Here is a 23,086-nt window from a genome sequence, read left to right on the forward strand (position 1 = left end):
CACAAGTATGCTCGAAGAAAAAAGCTATGCAGAAATACTTTTATATATCCTATGACGTATCTGTGAAGGACACACTGAATAACATTCCTAGTACAACGCAAGTGCAATTTAAACCACAAAACACAGATGTCACAACATATATGCACAAACAAGCAATAAATATTAAATGTATTTGGGGGGATCTGGATTCACGTAAGGTCTCCCTGACAAGAGTGCACCTGGTATGCAGTCTTTAGGCCTGTAACAAGTGATCAAATCTCAGCATTCAAGAAAGATAGAGATCTAGACATAGACAGATGGGTCTTCCACATTTTGAACGTACACTTTGTTCAGACATAGCGAAGTTATTCCACCATGGATTTCTCCTATTTAAAGGTGGCCTCTGAGCTGTCGGATAAACGCTTGTTCGGCTGACCGATATTCCTTCTCGAACCCCCCCCCCCTCCCGCCATACAAATGAATGCTCAGCAGAGCATGCATATCAGTGATGAGAGTAGAAAAATTTACCTCTGGCAGTGGCTTATCTCCCATAAGAATATAGCATTGAGCATGTCCAACATGCCTGAAGCTTCTTTTTCCTGACATCTGGGGTCGGTGGAGAGTCAGGACACCCCCATAAACATTAAACGATAGTCCAGTCCCCGCCAATATCGTCGGATTCGGACGACATTAATCTAAGGCTTCGTTCACATCTGTGTAGGAGGCTGCATTAGGGGCCCCCATCGCAGATCTGGCAGGGATTACCAGAGACAATAGTGCAGCGTGCTGCGCTATGGTGTCCGGTAAAATCACGGACAACCCGACGGAACCTATTAAAGTAAATTGGTTCCGTCGGCAACTGTTGGTTCCGTTATCCCCTTGTTCTGCTCCTCTAACAGAGCAGAACAGAATGACACAAAGCATGTGTGAACCCAGCCTAATGTGTATGTGCACCTTAAGACCATTGTGCCTAGAGGCAGTTTTAAAAATAAGATTTTAAGGGTTTGTCCAATTAGGACAACCAGTGTCTATATGCCTCATTAGGGAATATGGACATTATAAAGGAAATCCCTGTTTGGGTTCCCCCTCCATAAGTAAAAGTGAAGAGCCACGGAGTAACAGAAGCTCCCGCTCTGGCAGACCTGGCCCATCCATGTTATGTGAACAGTCACCATGTAATACTATAAGTGTTGGATTATCATCTACATAGCAGCAACACTTTCTACGGGACTATACAATTGGGGAAGATTTAAAACATCTAGATATTATTGCTAAAATAAAGAAATTTAGGTTTCTATGATGACAAATGGCAGATATTAGCTTTGCTGAGAAAAAAAACAAATGAGACATACATAAGTCTTGACCAGCACCCAAATTTGAAAAGTAATTGTGTAAACAAACCATATAATTCTTATTCAGTATGATAGAAGGACACTTACCGAATAGAACATGACGACTCTTCTTCATCATCATCATCTTCATTCATAAGGGTCTGCACAAGCTGGAGAATGCTCACCATGTTTTGACCACTGATACAGGAAAAAAAATAATAAAGAAATCATGTCGTTTTCAGGTCCAACATTTTTTGCAGATTAATTTCTTAATATATCTTTATAGTGGTCAAACCTCAATCTTTCAGATACAGAGCTCCATATCCCCTACAGAAAAGAAATGAAAAAAAAGATTCTGGCATCCTGTAGCCACCGGTAGTGGGAACTCACTGCATACGGTTTTAATATTAAGATGTATAAATCGTATTCACTAAGCTCCCTCCTGTGGCAACTACTGGAAGCCAAAACGTTCTAATTTAACTCCAGTCATCAGATATTGATGGTCTATCCTGAGGATAGGCCATACATTTCTTATCGGTGGGGGTCCGATCAGCTGTTTTGAATGGGCTGCGGCACCCAAGTGTGTCAGCGTTTCACAATACAAGAAATGACCATAACGAAGGGGGAGTAGAACTCAAACGAGAGCCCCGGCCCATTAAAAACAGCTGGTCGGCAGGGGTGCTGGGAATCGGACCCCCACCGATCAGATATTGATGAGGATATACTGAGGATAGGCTATCAAGTTCTTATGACAGGACAGCCCTTTTAAGGCTGCACAAGTTTTAATTGAAAAAAAACCAAGCTGCCGTAAAATACAACAAATTTATTACGAGGAACACAACTCAAATTTGTCACATCTTCTGCGGTGTGTGGGATACCGAATTAAATCTACACCAGCCAGGAGCTGGTGTAGATTTCTGCTATAATTAAAGCCAGTTTCTGCTGTAAATAATAATCAATGCTTTTTGGCCGAGGGTGGCCACAACAACTCTGCTACTACACTCTTCTTAAATGTGACAAGAATGGGGGAAACGGCTCACAAGTCGAAATTTTTACGAATTTTGGTACCCTTGCGATATTTTTACACCAGAAAACTAGGAGTAGGAACGCTGTTCACTTCCCCCCCATACAGGCAAACTAAAATAGAGCTCTGATTACTATCAAGACAAAGAATTAAAACCGTAAGGAATTTTGTCCCTATTTAGAGAAAGAGAATGGTCACCCTTAAAAAAGAAAAATATACATACATTTTTATTTATGCGTAATAAAGTGAATAAAAATAATCTGTACACAATAGCGCACATCCATCCAGTGCAAGGAAAACATCATCAGCTTGTATGACTTCAGACTGCCTGTTATAGATCAGAGGTTTGTCAAATAAAATAAGTACGGTAGTTCTCGCTCGCCTCTGGTCCATCACACACAGCAAACTAGATTACACAAAGCCCCAAACCAAGTGGATATCGTGTTGGTCACGTCAAAGTTTCAAGAGTCTACTTGATGTACAATAACTAACCGGACAACCTGCCAACACATTCTGTAGAGATTACACAAGCACACATTCATTTCTCATCTGGATTTATAATCTCCCAAACAATAAGGAAACTACTGATCCATTTGAAATGACCCTTCTATTGTTGGCTTGATGGCTTTGATGCCAGGAACAATTAGATGGTATCTGCGGTCTTTAAAGAGCTCTCCTGACATTATATTCCTCATGAGATAGAAAAATCTGGAGCATTTTTTTCTTAGTACCTGTCATTGTAACGTTGGGCCATTATTTCTCTTAAAAAAAAATGAATACATTGACAACAGGGTAATACCGTTCTCTTTGTGAAAAGGCGTGAGACTGAGCACTGATTGGACAGTGTCAGACTGTGTAGGGACACACCCCCAACTGGTAACCAGTTGTCAATTTATTCATAAATTTCTAGGAGAAATTACAGGGGGAAAGATACAACCAGAGTACTAAGAAAAGAATGGTTATTTTCTGGGAATTACAAGCATTTACTTACTTAGACATGTCAGGAGAGGCGACAGGTCCTCTAACGCCTATTTCCCAGTGTCCACTTCGCATATGAGGATATTAATAAGTAGAGTTTGTGTTTCCAATGTACAGAATACACCAGGTGATAATTCTGTAAACTTGTGTGGAGTATATAATAGGAACTGACCAAAGAAATTTATTACGGTACTTTAAAGGAACAGTGTCACCACAATTTTTTTTTTAATATGTTAAAGATGTTAGTGCTTTATTAAAAACGTTTGGATTAATTTGTGTGTTTGTGTGTTACTTTTTTTTTATTTTTACACTTTTTCTTCCCTATGGGGGCTGCCATTTTTTTTTCCATTTCTGTATGTGTCGATTAACGACACATACAGACATGGAATACGGCAGCTCCAGTCCCATAGGGACTGCGAACGGGGCCCGTTCCATCCACTATCGTGTACGCCGCTGTGTGGGAACGGCGCATGCGCCGCTCCCACACAGTTCAATTTGAAATGCGCGCCGTCCGGCGCCATTTTCCTGTGGACCGGAAGTCGCGGCCGGACAGTAATATTACTACTTCCGGTCGTGGCTTCCGGACTTGTGCACATGGAGCAGCGGCAGCAGACGGAGCGGACGGACCGGAGGGAGCGGCGGCGACTGGAGCAGGTAAGTTATTTCAATGTATGTTCGTGTTTCAGTGTGTGTTTACTACTGTATGTAAACCTTCTACACTGTGTGTTAGCTCAAAAAATGGCGACACACAGTGTAGGAGGTTAGACCGTTCAAACCCCTCGTTTCTCCCGGCACTAGCCAGGATAAAGGAGGGGGGATGCTGAGAGCTCACTAGAGCGAGGGTTTTTTACCCAATTTTGCAGCATAAAACAATGTGGTTGCTTTACCACATGCAATGCTGCAATTTTGGGAATGGCTCCATCTAGTGACCAGCAATGGAAAATATTATAAATTAGAATCCAATTTATAATATTTTCTGACTCGTGAAAAAAAAAAATAATAATTAGAACAATGTTTAATCACCTACACACTAATTGTTTAACTAAAAAAAAAAAAACATGTTTTGCTGGCAACACATTCCCTTTAAGTGAAACTTAAGAAATTTTTCCCTTCCCTTTTCCCATCCCTTGGTTGAACTTGATAGACATGTGTCTTTATTCAGCCGTACTAACCATGTAACTATGGAAGTGTTATTTAGGAAAGGTTTCTTCATAGTATGGATTTCGGAACCACGATTACCTTCCCGCAACATACCGGACCATTATAGTGCAAGAATGGCGTAGCCATCAGCAATAGCAACCGCGGCACCAAAGTGGTTTTACAGTTGGGTGTTGATGGCTTGCCTTGGCAGCCAGGGGCCTAACGAAAGCCCTTAGGTCTGTCATATATTAAACCCTGCCTGAGGCAATGTTACATGAACAGGTATAATACATTGCAATCCAGGAGTATTGCGTGGTATCATAAGAGTGTTCAAAGGAGGTTTATGGCTATGTACTATTGTAGGCATTATTTTTTTTATTATTATTATTTTTTTAAACTGTGTTGTAGGTGCTTAAAACTATTTTTGAATGTACATTAAAAATCTTTTTTTTTACTTTTTACGATACAGCTTCTATATATCTTCTATACATAAAAGCTATAACGTTTGCTATCATATGGTTTCTTTAGTTCAGCTGGACTGACGGCTCGGCTGACTTAATAGGCAGATAGCGAACCATACAGCTTGTATGTATAAGGTCTCTTGCACATGACCGTTGTGCCACTCGGGCCGTTTTCGATGGCATCCGAGTGGCACCCTTTAGCGGGTGAATCGGGTCCGTGAAAAATGGTCCGAGTCTCCAATCCGAGAAAAGACAGAACATGTCCTATCTTTCCTCGAATCAGGGATGGGACTCGAACGGCACACACGGTCGTGTGCATGAAGCGTAAAGGATACATAGAAGCTGTATCATAAAAACAAAAAAAAAAAAAAAAATCCAGAAAAGTACATGAAAAAAACCTTATGTAAGCACCTAAAAGAGGTTTAATAAATAACAAATGCCTACCAAAAAGGTGTACATCGCCTATAAAGTGTATTGAAAAAAAAGAAAAGCATGGTGAACAAGGTAAAAATCCATCTCATGAGGACATAGAATACACATAAGACCGGTAGGAAATTTTTAATTAGGATCATTTGCAAAGTTCTCAAAAGTTTTCATTTTAGATGCAACGGGACAATAATAATAAAAAAATATGGTTGTTCAGGTTTACATAGCACCATTGAGCTTATGAAATATTATATGTGATTCTAGTTTATTTAGATGTCGCAAATATAGCAAAAGCAAAGAAAATAAGTGGTGCCGCTTAGAGCAGACAACTAAACTCAGCTTTTTTCTACTGCGCTTTTGAAAGTAAACATTTGGCTGCTGGTTTTACGTTTCATGAATATGCCCACGGGGTCCGGACACGCACATGAGATTACGGTTTCATAGCAACATCTTATCTGAACCTGATTAGATATTTTAATAGGACAATTTTTAGGAATGCATTCAAAGCATCAGTTTGTTTAATGGAAATCCCACTTTCTGGAAAGAAGAAGTTATAAATAAATAATGCATACGTATGCTCGTTAGTAAAAATCTTCTAGATTAAATGTGCCTGCTGTTAAAAAGGGACCATCCGGTGCCAGGAAAAAATTATAAATAGGCGAGTGTATATGGGGTTATATCACCTGGTGCCCTCCAGTTGCGCCCCTCTGCCGCTTCACAGATTGAGTCGAAGACACTCCCTTTGTTCTCGGATTGGCCAGAACTGTTAACGTGAGCAGCTCTGGCCAATCCGAAAACAGTAGGCGTGTCTCAGACTCAGTCTGAGGGTATGTGCACACGCAGTGTTTTCAGGCGTATTTCGGGGCGTTTACGCCTCGAAAAACGCCAAAAAAATGGAAGCTGAACGCCTACAAACATCTGCCCATTGAAATCAATGGGAAAAAAACGCGTTTAGTTCATACGGGTGCGTCATTTTACACCGGTTTTAAAAAACGGAGCGTAAAAAGACGCTCCGTAAAAAGTGTATGTCACTTCTTGAGGCGTTTTTTGGAGCAGATTTTCCATTGAACACTATGAAAAACGCCTCAAAAGAAGCTCAAATTAAAAGAAGCTTAAGGGCCTGTTCACACTGAGTATTTTGACAAGCTTTTTGGAGCAGAAACCTCTCCGCAAAACTCGTCAAAAACCGTCCGAAAATGCCTCCCATTGATTTCAATGGGAGGCGGGGGGCGGTTTTCTCCTGCGAGCGGTAAAACCGTGGTACGGGAGAAAGAAGGGACATGCCCGATCTTCGCACGTTTACGCCTCTGAGCTCCCATTGACATCAATGGGAGGCAGAGGGAGCGTATTTCGTGGATTTTTTTGCCCGTAGCACTCAATGGCCGCAGGCGAAAAACGCAGTGAAAATCGCGGCAAACGACGTGCAGGAAGAACAAAACCTGCCTCAAAATTCCAAACGGAATTGAGGCAGAATTTTCCTCCTGCAAAAAAACTCAGTGTGAACACAGCCTAATATTCAGCTCCAAAAACGCCTGAAAATTAGAGACTGTTTTCTCTGAAAACAGCTCCGTATTTTCAGAAGTTTTTTGTTAAGCGTGTGAACATACCCGGAGAAGTGTTGCAGCCACGTTGGGACAAAACAGAGGGGCAGATCGGCACAACAGTAGGGCACCAGGTAGTATAACTCCATATCCCAAGTCATGTTTAAAATGTTTTTTGTGGTTACAGTGTGTCGCTTTAATGCTTTATTACATTTACAAGTCCTTTCAGAATAATAAAAAATCCGGGCCTGGTAAGCACTGTGAATTATAGTTCCCAGCACGCCATGCAGATGGCATATCAAACAATATGGAATGCAAGAGGCAAACTATATACAGATTACAAAATAAATAAATTTTTAGTGCTGCCAATGCAAATCGCAATACTCTGCAGTACATGGGGGCCTAGACTGATCAACTGCCTCTCTATCCTAGGTAGAAGTACATTGGCGACGTGATCGACACCATCATTAGCAGCAGCCGGGACAACTGACAATCTCAGTAGCAACAGGAATTGTTAGTCATCAACAAATTCCTGTTAAATAAATCAAGCTGAAAAAGTAAAAACAAAAAAGAATGGTGGTTGTTTCCTTTATTTTGTTTAAGAGGACCTGTTGGATCTCATGATATGTAGATAAATGTAAAGTTATACATCTGGGTACCAACAACCTGCAGGCATCATATGTCCTAGACGGAGCAACAGCTGGGGCATGGAGAATCTAAGTTATGAGGAAAGATTAATAGAACTAAACCTATTTAGCCTTGAAAAGAGACGACTAAGGGGGGACATGATTAACTTATATAAATATATGAATGGCACATACAAAAAATATGGTGAAATCCTGTTCCATGTAAAACCACCTCAAAAAACAAGGGGGCACTGCCTTCTTTACTGTGAGAACTGAGAATCTATGGAATAGTCACCGCAGGAGCCGTCACAGCAGGGACAGTAGATGGCTGCAAAAAAGGGTTAGATCATTTCCTAGAACTAAAAAATATCAGCTCCTATGTGTAGAAATTTTTTACTTCCCCTTTCCCATTCCTTGGTTGAACTTGATGGACATGTGTCTTTATGTTTTAGTGAATACTTGTATCCCCCATGAAATAACAATTCTGGAACATTTTCCTTAGAAATCTGTGTTGTGCCATTCCTCTGCTATTCTTCCTAGAAATGTATGAATGGATGGACAACTGGATTATACTATTTGGGGGGTGGGGGTGTCCCTACACAATCTGGCCCAGTCAGCACCAACTACTAGAATAGAGACACGCCCCTTTGACAAGGGGAATGGTAACACCCAGTTGTCAATTTATTCACAAATTTCGAGGAAAAATAATAGAGGAATGACAATGCAGAGTTCTAAGAAAAGATCTTACGGTATTGTTATTTCATTGGGAATACAAGTATTTACTAAAACAGACAGGAGAGCCGACAGATCCACTTTAAAAGTTTAAAGGAGAGACCTTCATGTCCTATGGGTGGATTTATGTATCCCTCTCTGGGATGTAATTCTGGTAATCCCTAGTTATTCCCTTTCCTCCCTTGCCTTGGGTCCCTTTCAAAGCACATTTTTTTTTTATCCGGGCTTTTAGGAAACACGTTGTTACCAAAAATGGAGCATAATTTATCCTGTTGCCGCACGGTGCCGTAATTGTATGAATTACATTTTCCTCTCTCGGTAGGATAGTCTGACAATCTATGTATATGGGGGCAGCCCAACTGCTGTGGGGAAAGAAGGAAGGAAGGATTAAGTATATAGAACGCTTGTCCGACGCTAGCGGGTATATTTATTTCTGGGGGTTTCGGGAGAGATGTCCGCCCACTGCTCGTTTGTGGCTTACATTCACCTTACTGTTTTAGCTTGATGGGTCATCACAGATGCCTTGTCTGGCATTTATGGGATAGCTTAGCTCAGTAGATATACAATATATCAGTATCTACATATCAAGACATTACGTTACGCTACTATTTTTCTATTATGGTCACAGTAGATTTGTGAAACCAGCCTTATAGATACTTGTATTGCAAAGGTTATAATACTTTTTTGTCATCAAGTTCTCCCAAGAAAAGATTCAGTTACAAGCAAATCTAATTGAGGTCACCTGGTATTGGGAAAGAAGAAACGAATGTGGAATGTGACAGGAAAGACAGGGAGCGTTTGAGGACGATGGTTCGTTAGAGAGAGAAAACACACAAAAGTAAATGTTTTTCCGTTTTTATGATTGAGACAGCTGCAATACAGTAATATGACAACTGTACCAGAAATACCCACCTTCCTTGAAGAGGTCCAGGAATATCTTTCCTTGTGTATTTCTTGGGGTCTCTCTCTTCTTCTGCCGACCTATTCATAAACATCATAAAATGCATTAAACACCTGAAGGAAACCTGAAAGAGGGTGAGCAATCAGGATCTGGTAGACCCTTTCACTTTACCCAAAACACCCCCACACTAGACTGCCCAAATAAATTACTTTATTATAGGTACCTGACCTAAATGACTCCAAGAAATTTGCTTCTCCAACATTAATTAGTAGGTTCAGGGGACTGTATTAGTAAATGACATGTAACGTGCTGCGGAACAGGTTGAGGGGTTCATGTCAGAGTCTGGTACAGGCATCAGTCAGTGCATGCAGGTGCTCACCCTGCGACCGCTGGCTCCCCTCTTTCTATGTGTTCAGTGCACAGCTGCCCTGCAGAATAGTGAATGTACGCAGGGCAGAATAATGGGTGTATGGAGCTGCATACAGTCTGGTCCGAGGAAGATTTATTTTACTATACACAGAAAATACAATTTTTTTTATGATAAAAGTACTTTTTTCTTTATGTGTTGGGGTCATCAACACCATCAATGGATTTTCCAACTATACATATTTATGGCACATCTTCAGGATCTGCCATTAACGTTTGATCAGTGGCAGTCCGACTGCTGGGGTCCATTATCGGATATTGTACATGTATATATATTGAAATTACATATGGTTCTGTATTTTTTTATAAATCGGTGTATAAAAAGACATGCATAAAAAATATATACATGTTTCTTCAAAACCACATTTCATATCTCATACAAATTGTTCTCCACTTTTGTGCAGGATTATAACATTTCTTGTAACTGCAAAACAGAATTCCATTATGGCTAAAAATGTATGTGCCCCTGTTAACGTCTTTTACATAATCACGTAGATGTCGCTTAACAGCATCTGCTTAACTGCCCCCAAAGTGGGATTTTAGGGGGTGCTATCAGCTGCTTTAGCTCTCCTGCTGATCTGGATGGTGTAACAGTAGAACCAGGACTGTCAGCACCCCTTCTTTAAGCTGCATCACCGAGCGCTCTACACAACTAACCAACCCCTTAAAGGGGGTTTCCCACGAGGGACATTTATGACATATCCACAGGATATGTGATAAATGTCAGATAGTTGCGGGTCCCACATCTGGGACCTGCACCTATCTCTAGAACAGGGCCCCTAAACCCCGTTCTACCTCTTTGTGTGTCAGCTGATTTCCGACCATGAAGGTAAAAACAGCGTAGCTTGCTGAGCTACGCGGTTTTCGTAAGTCCCATATAACTGAATGGTAGTTACGGAAACCGTATAGCTCGGATGCTACGCTCCTTCCCGTAACTGCTATTCACTACTATGGGAGTTACGGAAATAGTGTAGCTCAGCGAAGTCAGGAAGTGGCTGGGAGTCCGCAATCGCAGAGGTGGGACCCGCATCTCACATTTATGACATGTCCTGTGAATATGTCAAACGTCCCTCATGGGAAAACACCTTTAAGGACAGAGCCATCTTTCACTCCCCGCGTTCCAAGAGCCGTAACTTTTTTATTTTTCCGTCAATGGAGCGGTGTGAGGAGTTGTCGTTTCTAATGGCACCATTTAAAGTATCATATAATGTACTGGGAAACTGAAAAAAAATTATTTGCTGGGTGAAATTGGAAAAACTGCAATTCCTACATTGTTTTTTTGTTTTCGTTTTTACGGCTTTACGGTAAAAACGACAACTTAACTTTATTCTGCATCTCAATACGATTACGGTGATACCAAATTTATATAATTTTTTTTATTTTTTATAAATTACTTTAAAAAAAAAAAAAAGTTGTTTTGTTTCACCACATTCTGAGAGCCATACGTTTTTTATTTTTCCGTGGAATGAGCGGTGTGAGGGCTTATTTTTGCAGGACTAGCAGTAGTTTTTATTTCATGCAGCGATACCAATTTTGTTTATTTTTCCATTACATTAGAGGAAAAAAAAAAAAAATGGGAAAATGTTTGTTTTTTTAAACGTAATTTTTTTTCCCACTACTAACAACTTTATTAAACTTTTTTTTTTTTTTTACACCATTTATTGGTTCCCGTAGGGGACTTGAACCAGCGATCGTTAGATCGCTGGTACAATATACTGCAATACTAATGTATTGCAGTATATCATCATTTTCACAGGCTGAGACACTGCTTAACAGAGGCAGACAAAAGGCAGAACTGGGGGCCTTCATTAGGCCCCCGGGCTGCCATGACAACCACCTGCGCCCCCCCGATAGCGGAGTGGGGGCACCGAGGAGCTGTCGGATGGGGCCGCCCCCTCATTTCAATGTTTCAGATGCTATAGCACAATTGACCGCAGAATTTGAGGGGTTAAACGGCCAGAAACAGCGTGATCGCTGATCCCAGACGTTAGTCTGGGCCGTCAGCTGTAAAACACAGATGACACCCGTAGAGTATGGAAGGCGCTCAGCCTGTGAGCGCCCTCCATACTTCTTTATGACACTTATCACGTTCATGATAATGCGTCTAGGGGTTAAGGAGCTTCTTCACCTTCATTGGTGGTATAACGCAAATACAACACAAAGCCAGTGTCGTACGAGTGAAATACATATTTTGACTGCTAAACCTTGCTCAACCGCAGGTCGAATGACCCAAACTAATAGCATCATCAATCTGACTGCTCTCGCGTAAAACCGGCCTTACAAAATGTAAACTGTCCGGTCTTAATACCCACTTTTGCCCATCTTCCAGCATCTTCATTGCTTCATTAAGATTCTTCCCCATTTCTGCCAAGGTTGGGTCCACCATCTACAAATGGATAAAAACAGAAAAATAATAAGTGATTGGGTAAAATATGTAATAAGATGATAGCACAGGATGCAATTATAGAATATAAATATTAGAATATAACAAAATACTAGAATGTCACCAGGTTCAGATTTCTCTTGATCTAGTCGTTGGTAGGTATATAGATGATATGACCTCTGTGCTTTGGTCACTCCTAATTGTCCTTCGATTCTGCCAGCAAACTACAAGCCTGTCGTAGCTTCGGCGTTGTCCCCATCAGGGAATATGGATGTCATGTTGTGCCATGCTGCAGCACGATTACAGCTCCCCATAAATATTCCATACTAATCAAATTCCAGCTTTTTTTTTTCAAAGTAGTCTTGAAAAGGGGCAAAACTGGAAATCAGTTTAACTTTATAGTTGCCTGCCAATAAGGTTTTGTAGACCTCAATAAAAAGAATTTTTTTACCCAGTAGCAATCTTCTAGATGCATTGGCAAGTTGGAAGAAGAAAAAAAAAAAAAAAAGGTGTCATGTATAAAACCGAGTGCAGACAAATTGGAACGGTGGCCAATCAAAACGGCAAAATAAAAGCTGGAATCTGATTGGCTACTTTCAGCAATGACTATAATTTTTCTCTGCACATAAAATATATATACGGTATATAAGGAATTTCATATAGAGCCATACAAAGGTTGAAAACAAAAAAAAAATTTGTTACATGCTCTATTGGACTCCATACTGTATGTAACATCTCCACATATGGAGTCCAACGGGGCCTGCACGGCACTGAATGGCAGCTGTAGGCGGAGCCAACACTGTAATCGCATGCAAATTTTACTGTGGATTTCACCCACTGCAGTACAGTTTTCCACTGCATGTGAATGGTGCTGTAGTAATAGGAAGTTGGTCCCATTGCAAACGGTGGCAGTTCACCCTTTGACGCCGAAAGAATTATGTTAGGATGTGGCGAAATAGCCATTTGCCACCCTCAGGGTCATAAAAGTCTCGATGATAGGCGCCCGTTTTCTCCTTTCACAAGGTGCTATGTATGGGCCGAGCGCTTGTTACTATGATCGTTTGTCCCCATACATTTCTATCATGTTGGCAGCACGTCTCCCTATTTACACAGGGAGATGTGCTGCCGACAACGATAATATTTATGGCATTTAAAACGATGCAATCAGCCGATGAACCAGCGCTTGATCGTTCATCGGCTGATCGTTGCCCTATTTACACAGGGTTTTTTGTTTGCCCAATAATTGGCCCGTGTAAAAGGCCCCTAACTAAGGTGCAAAGTTTGCATCTAGACGTAAGTCGGCTCAAACGTCCCACTGCCCCACATGGGTAGACTAGAACTAGAAGTGATTTATAAAAACTGGTAGACATGGAAAAGCTGTATCAACCATTCAAACACCACCCCCCCCCCCCTGCTGTTTTCTGACCAGCTCCAATGCACTTATCAGGTTTCCCTTTAAAGTAATTGCATTTTCCAAAGACTTGTGCCATAATCCACTGCCGTCTAAAACGTGGGCTCTCATTTTACATCAACTGTTCCAGCAAGTCACTATTCTGAATATGAGCTGCAAGTTTATACAGCCCCATAACCAAGCACAACGGTGAGACAAACCTTCAATACTAGATCATATGAACGGAATGAATAGTCTTCAGGGATTAAGGTGTAAAGTTTGGTTGCCCCTTGTGATAAGGTTGTAGTTAAATGCAGTGCGTCACAGTGGCATCTAGCCGTACATCACCAATCCTATAGAGAAGGCAGTGATGCAGCACAGCACCTGAAGACGCTCTCTAGCCCTAGCCTTAGGCTGTATTCACACGGTGCGATTTTGCGGCATTTTTTTTCCGCCAAGCGGCCGAAAACTGCATGTATTTTTACCGTGGTTTTGCGGTAAAAAATAATGTGTTTCTTCTGTGCTTTTTTTGGTTGCGTGGCAAAACTGCACCGTGTAGATACACCCTTAGAGAAAGAAGTTCACAAGTGACCATTCATTCACTACATGTCAGTTCTGATCAGGGAGAGACTAAGCAGCTGAGCAGTGTGAGGACCCCGAATCCCAAATATCCATGAATATGATTTCAGGAGGTGGGTGGAGGTTATTACTAAAAGAGGCTCTGTCACCACATTATAAGTGGCCTATCTTGTACATGATGTGATTGGCGCTGTAATGTAGATAACAGCAGTGTCAGTGTTTTTTATTTAGAAAAACGATAATTTTTTTACGGAGTTATGACCTATATTAGCTTTATGCTAATGAGTTTTTTCCATGCACTCCATGAACATATTCCCGAGCGGCCCATGACATCATCATCATTTTGGGGGTGGGGTGGGTGCCTTTCCTCTGGGCAAACGCAGCATTTTACCCAGAGAATCACAACAGTGAATTCAAAATACCAAACACAATAAAAAAAAAAAATACAAATATGTCAACAAGAGCTTGTTGATGGTTTGCAGGTAGCAACAGCAACGAAAAAATAAAAACCACTAGACAGGTGAAAAAAAAAAATAATTAAAAAAAAAATTCCAACATTTTTGGTCTAATTTTACATGAGCTGAATGTTAATAAAACTTAAAGAGATCTGTCACCAGATTATCAGATCCCTATCTCCTATTGCATGTGATCGGCGCTGCAATGTAGATAACAGTAACGTGTTTTGTTTTTTTGGAAAAACGATCATTTTAGGCCAAGTTATGAGCAATTTTATATTTATGCAAATGAGCCTTTCTAATGGACAACTGGGCGTGTTTACTTCTTTCACTGCACAATCACACTGTGCTGTGGATCATGCTGGCCTGGAACAATGAGAAGTGTATGACACTGATTGGTCACTGATTGGTCAGCGTCATACACTCCTCTGTACAACACACAGTTGGTAAAAAGTAAAAACACGCCCAGTTGTCCATTGAGAAACTCATTAGCATAAATCTAAACTAGCTCATAACTTGCTCAAAAATGATCGTTTTTCAAAATAAAAACCACTGCTGTTATCTACATTACAGCGCCGATCAGATTATGTAGGAGATAGGGCACTTATAATCTGGTGACAGAGCCTCTTTAAAGCTGTAATCCATGATGACTGAAGAGCACTTCTTTACTCTGTTCACACTTGCGTCATGATTTCCGTTTTTATACAGGAGCCATGACGCATTTCTTTATGATGGACCCGTTTTTTGTTTCTTCCCATTGACTGATAATGGATCAACTATGACCGTCAAAAAGCAACTGAGACCCGACGGAAAAGAAATAACGGAGGAGTGAACAGAGCCACAATAGTTACAATAACCAGTCTTTTTTATATCTCAATATAAAGTTGCTGGGCGCTCTTTATTGCTGCTTCAGATAAGGCTTTGAAGAGCCGGCCTTTCCTCATTCCATCAGAAGGCATTGGGCAAGGAAGTAACATCCTGATGAGGTCACAAATAAACAAAACTCGCTTTTAACCAGAGCCAAACACCTTCAGCAAACAGGAAAATATTGACTACATCCTAGATCCTCTGACATCTGTCAGTAATGTCCTGTGAAGCAGAGAGCTCTTTCATGCACACGCAGGAATATTACACAATATACTGAGAATTATTGTATTACACACCAGGGATTCATACACTGCACATCATGAAGCTTTTAATCATCATCTTTGACACCGCACATTTGCACTAACACAAGCAGCTCAGAGTGACAGAGATAAGGGAAGGGACATTATCTGCGTGTACTTTGCCCCCTGCACACCCAGAAGAACAGGAATCCCTGGTTTGTGCTATAAATGCTAAAACATGTTTCTCCGAGAGAAACCGCTCTCCAAGCACAGACTTCAGGGGGTTTTACACAGCACGATTATCGGGCAGACGAGTGTTCATAGAACGTGCAAACAGGGGAACGATCAGCAGATGAACGAGCAAACGCTCGATCATCTGCTGGTCGTATAGTTTTAAAAAAGTGAATTATCATCGTTGTCGGCAGCACATCCCCCTGTGTAAACAGGGAAACGTGCTGCTGACATGATAACGTATGGGAATGAGCGATGGGAGTAACTAGCGCTCGTCCCCATCCATAGCTCCGTGTGACCAGAGCAATCGAGCGCCGATCAACGATGTCTCGTTGATCGGCGCTCGCTGCAACGGCCGTTTACCAGCCGGCGTAAAAGGGCCTTTCCTGGTGAACTTGTGGCATACTTATATTTATACACAGCAGCCAATCAGAACAAGCAGAGCTGCAGTGTAAAGCAATACGCCGGAATTACATGAGCGTGTTCGGTCCGTGATATATACGATCCGTATGGCGGCCGCATTTCCCGGACCAGACACACTGCAGGGAGCCGGGCTCCTAGAATTATAGTTATCTATGACGCTAGGTGTCCCTGCCTCTCCGCGGAACTACTGTCCCGTACTGAAAACATTACGGGACAGATTTCCAGCAGCGAGGCAGTGACAACCAGCGTCATAGATAACTATAATTCTAGGAGCCCGGCACCCTGCAGTGTGTTCGGTCTGGGAAATGCGGCCGACATACGGCCTTAGGAAGAGACAGCTCTAGCCGGAGCCTCTGATGAACCAGGAGGTGGATTTCAGATTACTTCAGATCCTAATAAACAATGCAGATGAGAGAGCTAAAAAGCAGAAAAAACATTGAAGAAAATGAATAGTAGGCAAGCATTGCATACAGGCCGGTATGTGTCATGATGGGCTCAAGTCACCTCCAACCTCCGGGATATTACGTGAATACAACTGCACCTTTTAGACGCCCTCGGGCCAGGGAAAGATGATGCTTTTCATAGTTACATCAAGTCATCAGTTGAAAGTTTTGTATGCACTTGGGACTTTCATGCAAACTTTGCACAATTTTTATGCAACTGTAATTGCACAACTTTCTTTTTGTTTCTCCACATGAAATCCCATCATACACACATACCAGAAATACAAGGGCAGACTTCAATGAGTGCATCTGACGTGCAACAGAACGCAACTTGAGCTGGATGCACACATTTAGGCCTCACGCACACGAACGTGTTGCTGCGTCCGCAATTCACCCGAAAACCCTTGGGTGAATTGCGGACATATTCATTGCTATGGGCCCATGCACACGACCATGCTTTCCACGGTCCGTGCATTGGCAGGGAGCCCAGACCACAAAAAGATAGGACGTCTTATTACGGGCCGCATTTGCGGTCCAGGCTCATTGAAATCAATGTATGCACAGTCCGTGATTTACGGGCGGCCCATGGGGGACACTCACGGGCCGTGCACACCGCTACGGTCGTGTGCATGAGGCCTTAGCATTTGATGCAGTTTTAGCCAATGGCAGTAGTAGATCGTAACAGAAGGAAAAGTATAAGGGTATGCTCACACTCACAATCAATGTGTTGGTAAAACTCAAAACAAATGTTGTCATTTTTGTGAAAAGCTGCAACTCCAATGCAAAAAAAAACAACAACATTTGTTTAATTTAAATTTAATTTAAAAAAAAGACAATATTTATACCCCAGGCCTTGCCATAGCGACGTGTCCCTTTGTTCTCCGCGCAGTCCGGCCTCCAGGGATGATGTTTCATGCCATGTGACTGGCTGCAGCGGTCAACAAAGGGACGCGTCACTATGGAAATGCCTGGGGGTTAAGTATTTTTTTTTGCGAACTCTGTTTTCCACAGCGGTGATTCCGCCTGAAAACCTGCACCACAATTTGGTGCGGTTTTTCGGCTGAAATTCCCTACAAATTTTAGGATGGAAACGTTGCATACTGTGTGAATATACCTTAAAGAGGGGACTTATATATCAATTAGATTGTACCTTGTTGATCGCACAACCCCCCCCCCCCCCCCCACTTATAGATCGTGCCGCTGTAGCTCCCACTAGGAGCTGAATCCCCGGCAACCTCTGGCCGGGGATTCAGCTCCTAGTGAGTGGCAGCTACAGTGGTGCAATCTACAAGGGATGGGGGGTGCTGCAATCTGCAAGTGGGCTTGGCACTGTCTCACTATATTGGGGGGGTGGCACTATCACTACATGAAGGCACTGCATGTGGGCACTATGCAGGCACTGCATGTAGGCACTGTCACTAAATGTGGGTATTGGGACACTATATGTGGGCACTATCTACCCTGAAACTAAATCCATCCTTTTTTTCACGGCCATGAAAGACAGACTGGAAATGGACGAGAATTTGGAGACACTGATGCAAAACGGACATAAAAAAAACGAACCATTGATCAGTTTTTAACGGCAATTTTTTTTCACGGTCGTGTGATTGTAGCCTAAATGACTGATGCCAGGAGTCCTGTCCACATGTACCATGATCGGGCCACGAAACCAGGCTGAGACAGGGACCATTTTTCACGGTCGTGTGAATCCGGCAATGTCGGAGACCGGCTAAGGTGGTGACGGGTAGAGAAGGATGTTAGTGCACGCAGTGCCTCATTGATTATAGATTCTGTTTCCCTGTTCCCTGCCGGGGAACACAGAAGTTATAATCAATTAGATATACATTTTTCCAATTCTATTTATGATAAAAAATAAAGTATTGAAGAGGTTAAAAGTTGTGGAGTCACTTGCAATAATTATAGTAATATAGGTTAAAAAGTTATTTATATAAAGAAAATTTATTAAAGAGGCTCTGTCACCAGATTATAAGTGCCCTGTCTCCTATATAAGGAGATGGGCGCTGTAATGTAGGTCACAGTAATGCTTTTTATTTAAAAAAAACGATCTTTTTTCACAACGTTAGGAGCGATTTTAGTTTATGCTAATGAGCTTTCTTAATGCCCAAGTGGGCGTACTTTTACTTTCGACCAAGTGGGCGTTGTACAGAGGAGTGCATGACGCTGACCAATCGGCATCATGCACTCCTCTCCATTCATTTACACTGCACTAGCGATATAGATATATCGCTATGTGCAGCCTCATACACAAGCCCTAACATTACTACAGTGTCCTGATAATGAATACACCTGACCATCCAGCCTGGACGTCATGTGTACTCAGAATCCTGACACTTCTGACTCTTTTCTGTGAGATTCCAGCAACGGATACGAAATCTCGCGAGATCTCGGAACTAAACGAGATATGGTTTCACTTGCCGGAATCTCACAAAAAAAGATTCAGAAGTGTCAGGATTCTGAGTACACATGACGTCCAGGCTGGATTTCATGTGTATTCATTATCAGGACACTGTAGTAATGTTAGGGTTTGTGTATGTGGCTGCACATAGTGATATATCTATATCGCTAGCGCAGTGTAAATGAATGGAGAGGAGTGCATGATGCCGATTGGTCAGCGTCATACACTCCTCTGTACAACGCCCACTTGGTCGAAAGTAAAAGTACGCCCACTTGGGCATTAAGAAAGCTCATTAGCATAAACTTAAATCGCTGCTAACTTTGTGAAAAAAGATCGTTTTTTTAAATAAAAAGCATTACCGTCACCTACATTACAGCGCCCATCTCCTTATGTAGGAGACAGGGCACTTATAATCTGGTGACAGAGTCCCTTTAAATCCCTTGGTATTACTGTTAAATAAACAGAAAGAGAAAAAAAACAAAATCGAGATTCAAAATCGAAAAAAAAAAAAATAACCCAAAGTGTTGAAATAAAATCTAGATTTTATTTTTGTCCAAAATCACCCAGCCCTAGTTGCGCCCAAAGTCATGGTCTAGTCCTAACCTATTTCAAGAGGTTTGTCTAATGACAGATCCTCTTCAAGTTAACTGGCTTCTTAGGAAACGAGCGCACTCCAAGTTAAAGAAGAAAAAAAAAAAGAAAAAAATATCACATTGGCATGTAATGTTGGCCAAATAACCCATGCAAATTTTCTACTCTGTTGATGTGATCTGCCTTTACCTGTAGCCCAGATAGACAGAATCTTTTTGCATCCTGCTTCACCCTACTGCTCATCAGGCTTCGCTCACATATCCGTCAGGGCTCTATTCGGACGTTCTGTCTGAGCTTTCTGTCAGAACGGAGCCCTGACTGAAAAACGGAAACCATAGGTTTCAGTTTCTATCACCATTGATTTCAATGGTGACGGATCCGGTGCTAATGGTTTCCGTTTGTCTCATGTATAGGAAAAAACTCCTTTGTCACGTATACAGGACAAAAGCGGTGTCAGATTTCTTTAGGTTACGCTTCGTTCACATCTGCATCAGGGCTCCGTTCTGACAGAACGGAGCCCTGACTGACAAGCGGAAACTATAAGTTTCCGTTTCCATCGACGGATCCGATACCAATGGTTTCCGTTTGTCTCCATTGTGCAAGGGTTCTGTCGTTTTGACAGAATCAATACCGTAGTAGACTACGTCATTTTGACGGAATCCTCGCACAACTGAGACAAACGGAAACCATTGAAACCGGATTCGTCACCATTGAAATCAAAGGTGATGATGGAAACGGAAACCTACGGTTTCAGTTTGTATCAGTCAGAGCTCCGTTCTGACGGAAAGCTCAGACGGAACGTCGCCCTGACGCAGATGTGTACACAGCCTTATCCATCCAAAAAGGAATTCAAAAAGGTTTTAGTTAATATATTGGGATTTAGAGAGCAACAATTATTTCTAGATGTCTGTTCACTACAAAAAGACCTTTTCCAACTTGGACAAAAAATATTTTGTCCAAGTTGGAAAAGGTCTTTTTGTAGTGAACAGATATCTATAAATAATCAGACTGTTGACACGCAGCAGCATCAGGAGCTGTGGAAGTGCTGACATAAGCCGACACTTCCATATTATACTCAACAGCACTTGTCGACGTTGTCAGAAAGCGTGACTAATGCTATTTATAAAGCTGAGATAAGTATTTTCAAAGCAAAAGTAATCTTAACGCTGCCAATGCCTTCAGATGAGTTTTCACGATCAAATATCATTAAATGGTGGGATAAACATCATACGGGCGAGGTAAAAAAAGAAAAAAAAAACATTCAGTAAAACATTTTGTTAATTCAATAGTCTCAAGTTTTTTTTTCTAATTTTTGCTTTCAACTAATAGTCTCAATGATAGATAAAAAATGTACTTGATGGGATGACATCTTTAGGCCTAATTCACACGACCGTGTTCGGCCCATGATTTACGGTCCGCATGTCGGCAGTATTTCCGGGACCGAACACACTGCAGGGAGAAACGCTACTAGCATCATAGTTATGTACGATGCCAGGAGTCCCTGCCTCGCTGCGGGAAAACTGTCCCGTACTGTAATCATGTTTTCAGTACGGGACAGTAGTTTCACGGAGAGGCAGGGACTCCTAGCATCGTACATAACTATGACGCTAGGAGCCCGGCTCCCTGCACGGTGTTTGGTCTGGGAAACGCGGCCGACATGCGGTCCATATATCACGGACCGAACATGTTTGTGTCAATTAGGCCTGAGGGTATGTTCACACGGCTTATTTTCAGCCGTTTTCCAGGCCGTAAACGCCCCGAAAAACGGAAGCTGAACGTCTCCAAACATCTGCCCATTGATTTCAATGGGAAAATCAGCTTTTTGTTCCGATATGGCGTTGTTTTAGGTGGCCGTTTGTAAAAATGGTGCATAAAACGCCCCGTAAAAAAAAGTGCAGGTCACTTCTTGAGCGGTTTTACATTTTCTCAATAGAAAAATCGCTCCAAAAAGGTCCGTAAAAAAACGCATCAAAAAACGCTTGATGCTTTAAAAACGGCTGAAAATCAGGGGCTGTTTTCATTTGAAAACCGCTCTGAATTTTACGGCCGTTTTTAGTTCGCCGTGTGAACAGAAGTGCAGAATAGAGGTGGTCAGACGCTTTAAATAGCGGTCGGCAGACAACTATTCCTCCAAACTCCCCACTACACATGCATGCTAGGCTAGGCGTGCAGAGGGAATTAACCCACTGTCAGACAACTTTGGTAGCGGCTTATCTCCCGCAAGAACAAGATTATTGGGCATGTTAAAATTGAATCTGGGCAATCCTTCTTTACCCCCAACACCTCCTGTCGGGAGAACCCCATTTACATTAGATTGTTTCCTTTCTCTTTGTGGCTCCCGTTTATAACAGAAACCACAAGGCTGCGATGGATCTATCAACAAAGTGGTGTTCGGCAGACCCTTCTGACTTTTAATGAGGTCCATTGGGTTCCACCGAGGTGTCCGAACAGAGCCTTCAATCCAGATGTTAAGAAGAGTGTCAGGTCTGTGAAGGGTATAACGGATATTTGTAGATGCTGGAGATGACTTGTTTAGTAGCCCAGTGATCATGATAATCTAGCCCTTCACCGGCTACATTGTGAAAGCAACAATTTACATTAAAACCATATATTAGACTTCTTGCTATAGACAGAAGCAACTTGATTTATTAGTAGCTACACAATAAGAACTTTCACATCAGACCAAAAAGGTATTAGAGTAGGGACATCAACAAGCTGGAAATAGAAAAAAGGAACTCGCCCATATACCTCAAGTAAAGATTCCAGTATACCGTATTTTTCGGACTATAAGACGCAGGTATAACCCAGGTTTTTGTCAACAGAAAATAGGAAAAAGAATTTCATTTTACAAAGAAAAAACTATTGGTTAAAAAACATTTTGTTCGCTTTCACCACATTGAATCTCATAACTTTTATATTTTTTCATCGTTTGAGCGGTGTGAGGGCTTATTTTTTGCAGGACGAACTGCAGTTTTTATTGGCACCATTTTTTTTGATACATACGATCTTTTATCACTTTACTAAAAAATTTTAGCGCTATTATATATTTTTTACCCTCCTCAAAATGTATCTAACTTTTTCTTTTTTTTTTACACATTTTATTGGTTCCCCTAGGGGACTTGAACCAGCGATCTACACTTGCTACGCTATTTCCGTAACTCCCATAGTAGTGAATGGTGGTTACAGAAGCAATGTAGCATGCTACCCTGTTTCCTTAACTACTATTCAGTGCTATGGGGGTTCCGTAAAGAGTGTAGCTCAGCGAGTTACGTGGTTTCCGTAACTCAACCATGTACGCTGTTTTCGTAGCTACCGAGTTCCAGAAACAGGGTAGCTCGCGGTGCTACGCTGTTTCCGTAACTCCCAGTCACTTCTATGGGAGTTACGGAAACAGTGTAACTCAGCGAACACTCGGCTGTTTCCATAACTCCCGACCACCTAACCAGGAAGTGACCAGGAGACAGCGGAGCTGAGTAAGCCAGAACTGGGTTTAGGGGGGCCCGT

The 23,086-nt window shown here is 41.8% G+C and overlaps 1 protein-coding gene across 3 annotated transcripts in view; it reads right to left on the minus strand.

Annotated features, from left to right (window-relative positions):
• PDXDC1 (pyridoxal dependent decarboxylase domain containing 1) overlaps positions 1 to 23,086 on the minus strand; it is a 76,376-nt gene that overhangs the window by 30,773 nt on the left and 22,517 nt on the right. For all 3 annotated transcript variants that reach the window (XM_075830145.1, XM_075830144.1, XM_075830143.1), the window contains exons 2-4: positions 11,878 to 11,951; positions 9,151 to 9,219; positions 1,419 to 1,508 (exon numbers count right to left, since the gene is read on the minus strand). In XM_075830145.1, the coding sequence (XP_075686260.1) occupies positions 1,419 to 1,508; positions 9,151 to 9,219; positions 11,878 to 11,951 (233 nt within the window). The remainder of the gene's footprint in view (positions 1 to 1,418; positions 1,509 to 9,150; positions 9,220 to 11,877; positions 11,952 to 23,086) is intronic.

The sequence above is a fragment of the Rhinoderma darwinii genome, chromosome 6 (genome assembly GCF_050947455.1).
Source record: "Rhinoderma darwinii isolate aRhiDar2 chromosome 6, aRhiDar2.hap1, whole genome shotgun sequence".
In the NCBI taxonomy this organism is placed as follows: Eukaryota; Metazoa; Chordata; class Amphibia; order Anura; family Rhinodermatidae; genus Rhinoderma; species Rhinoderma darwinii.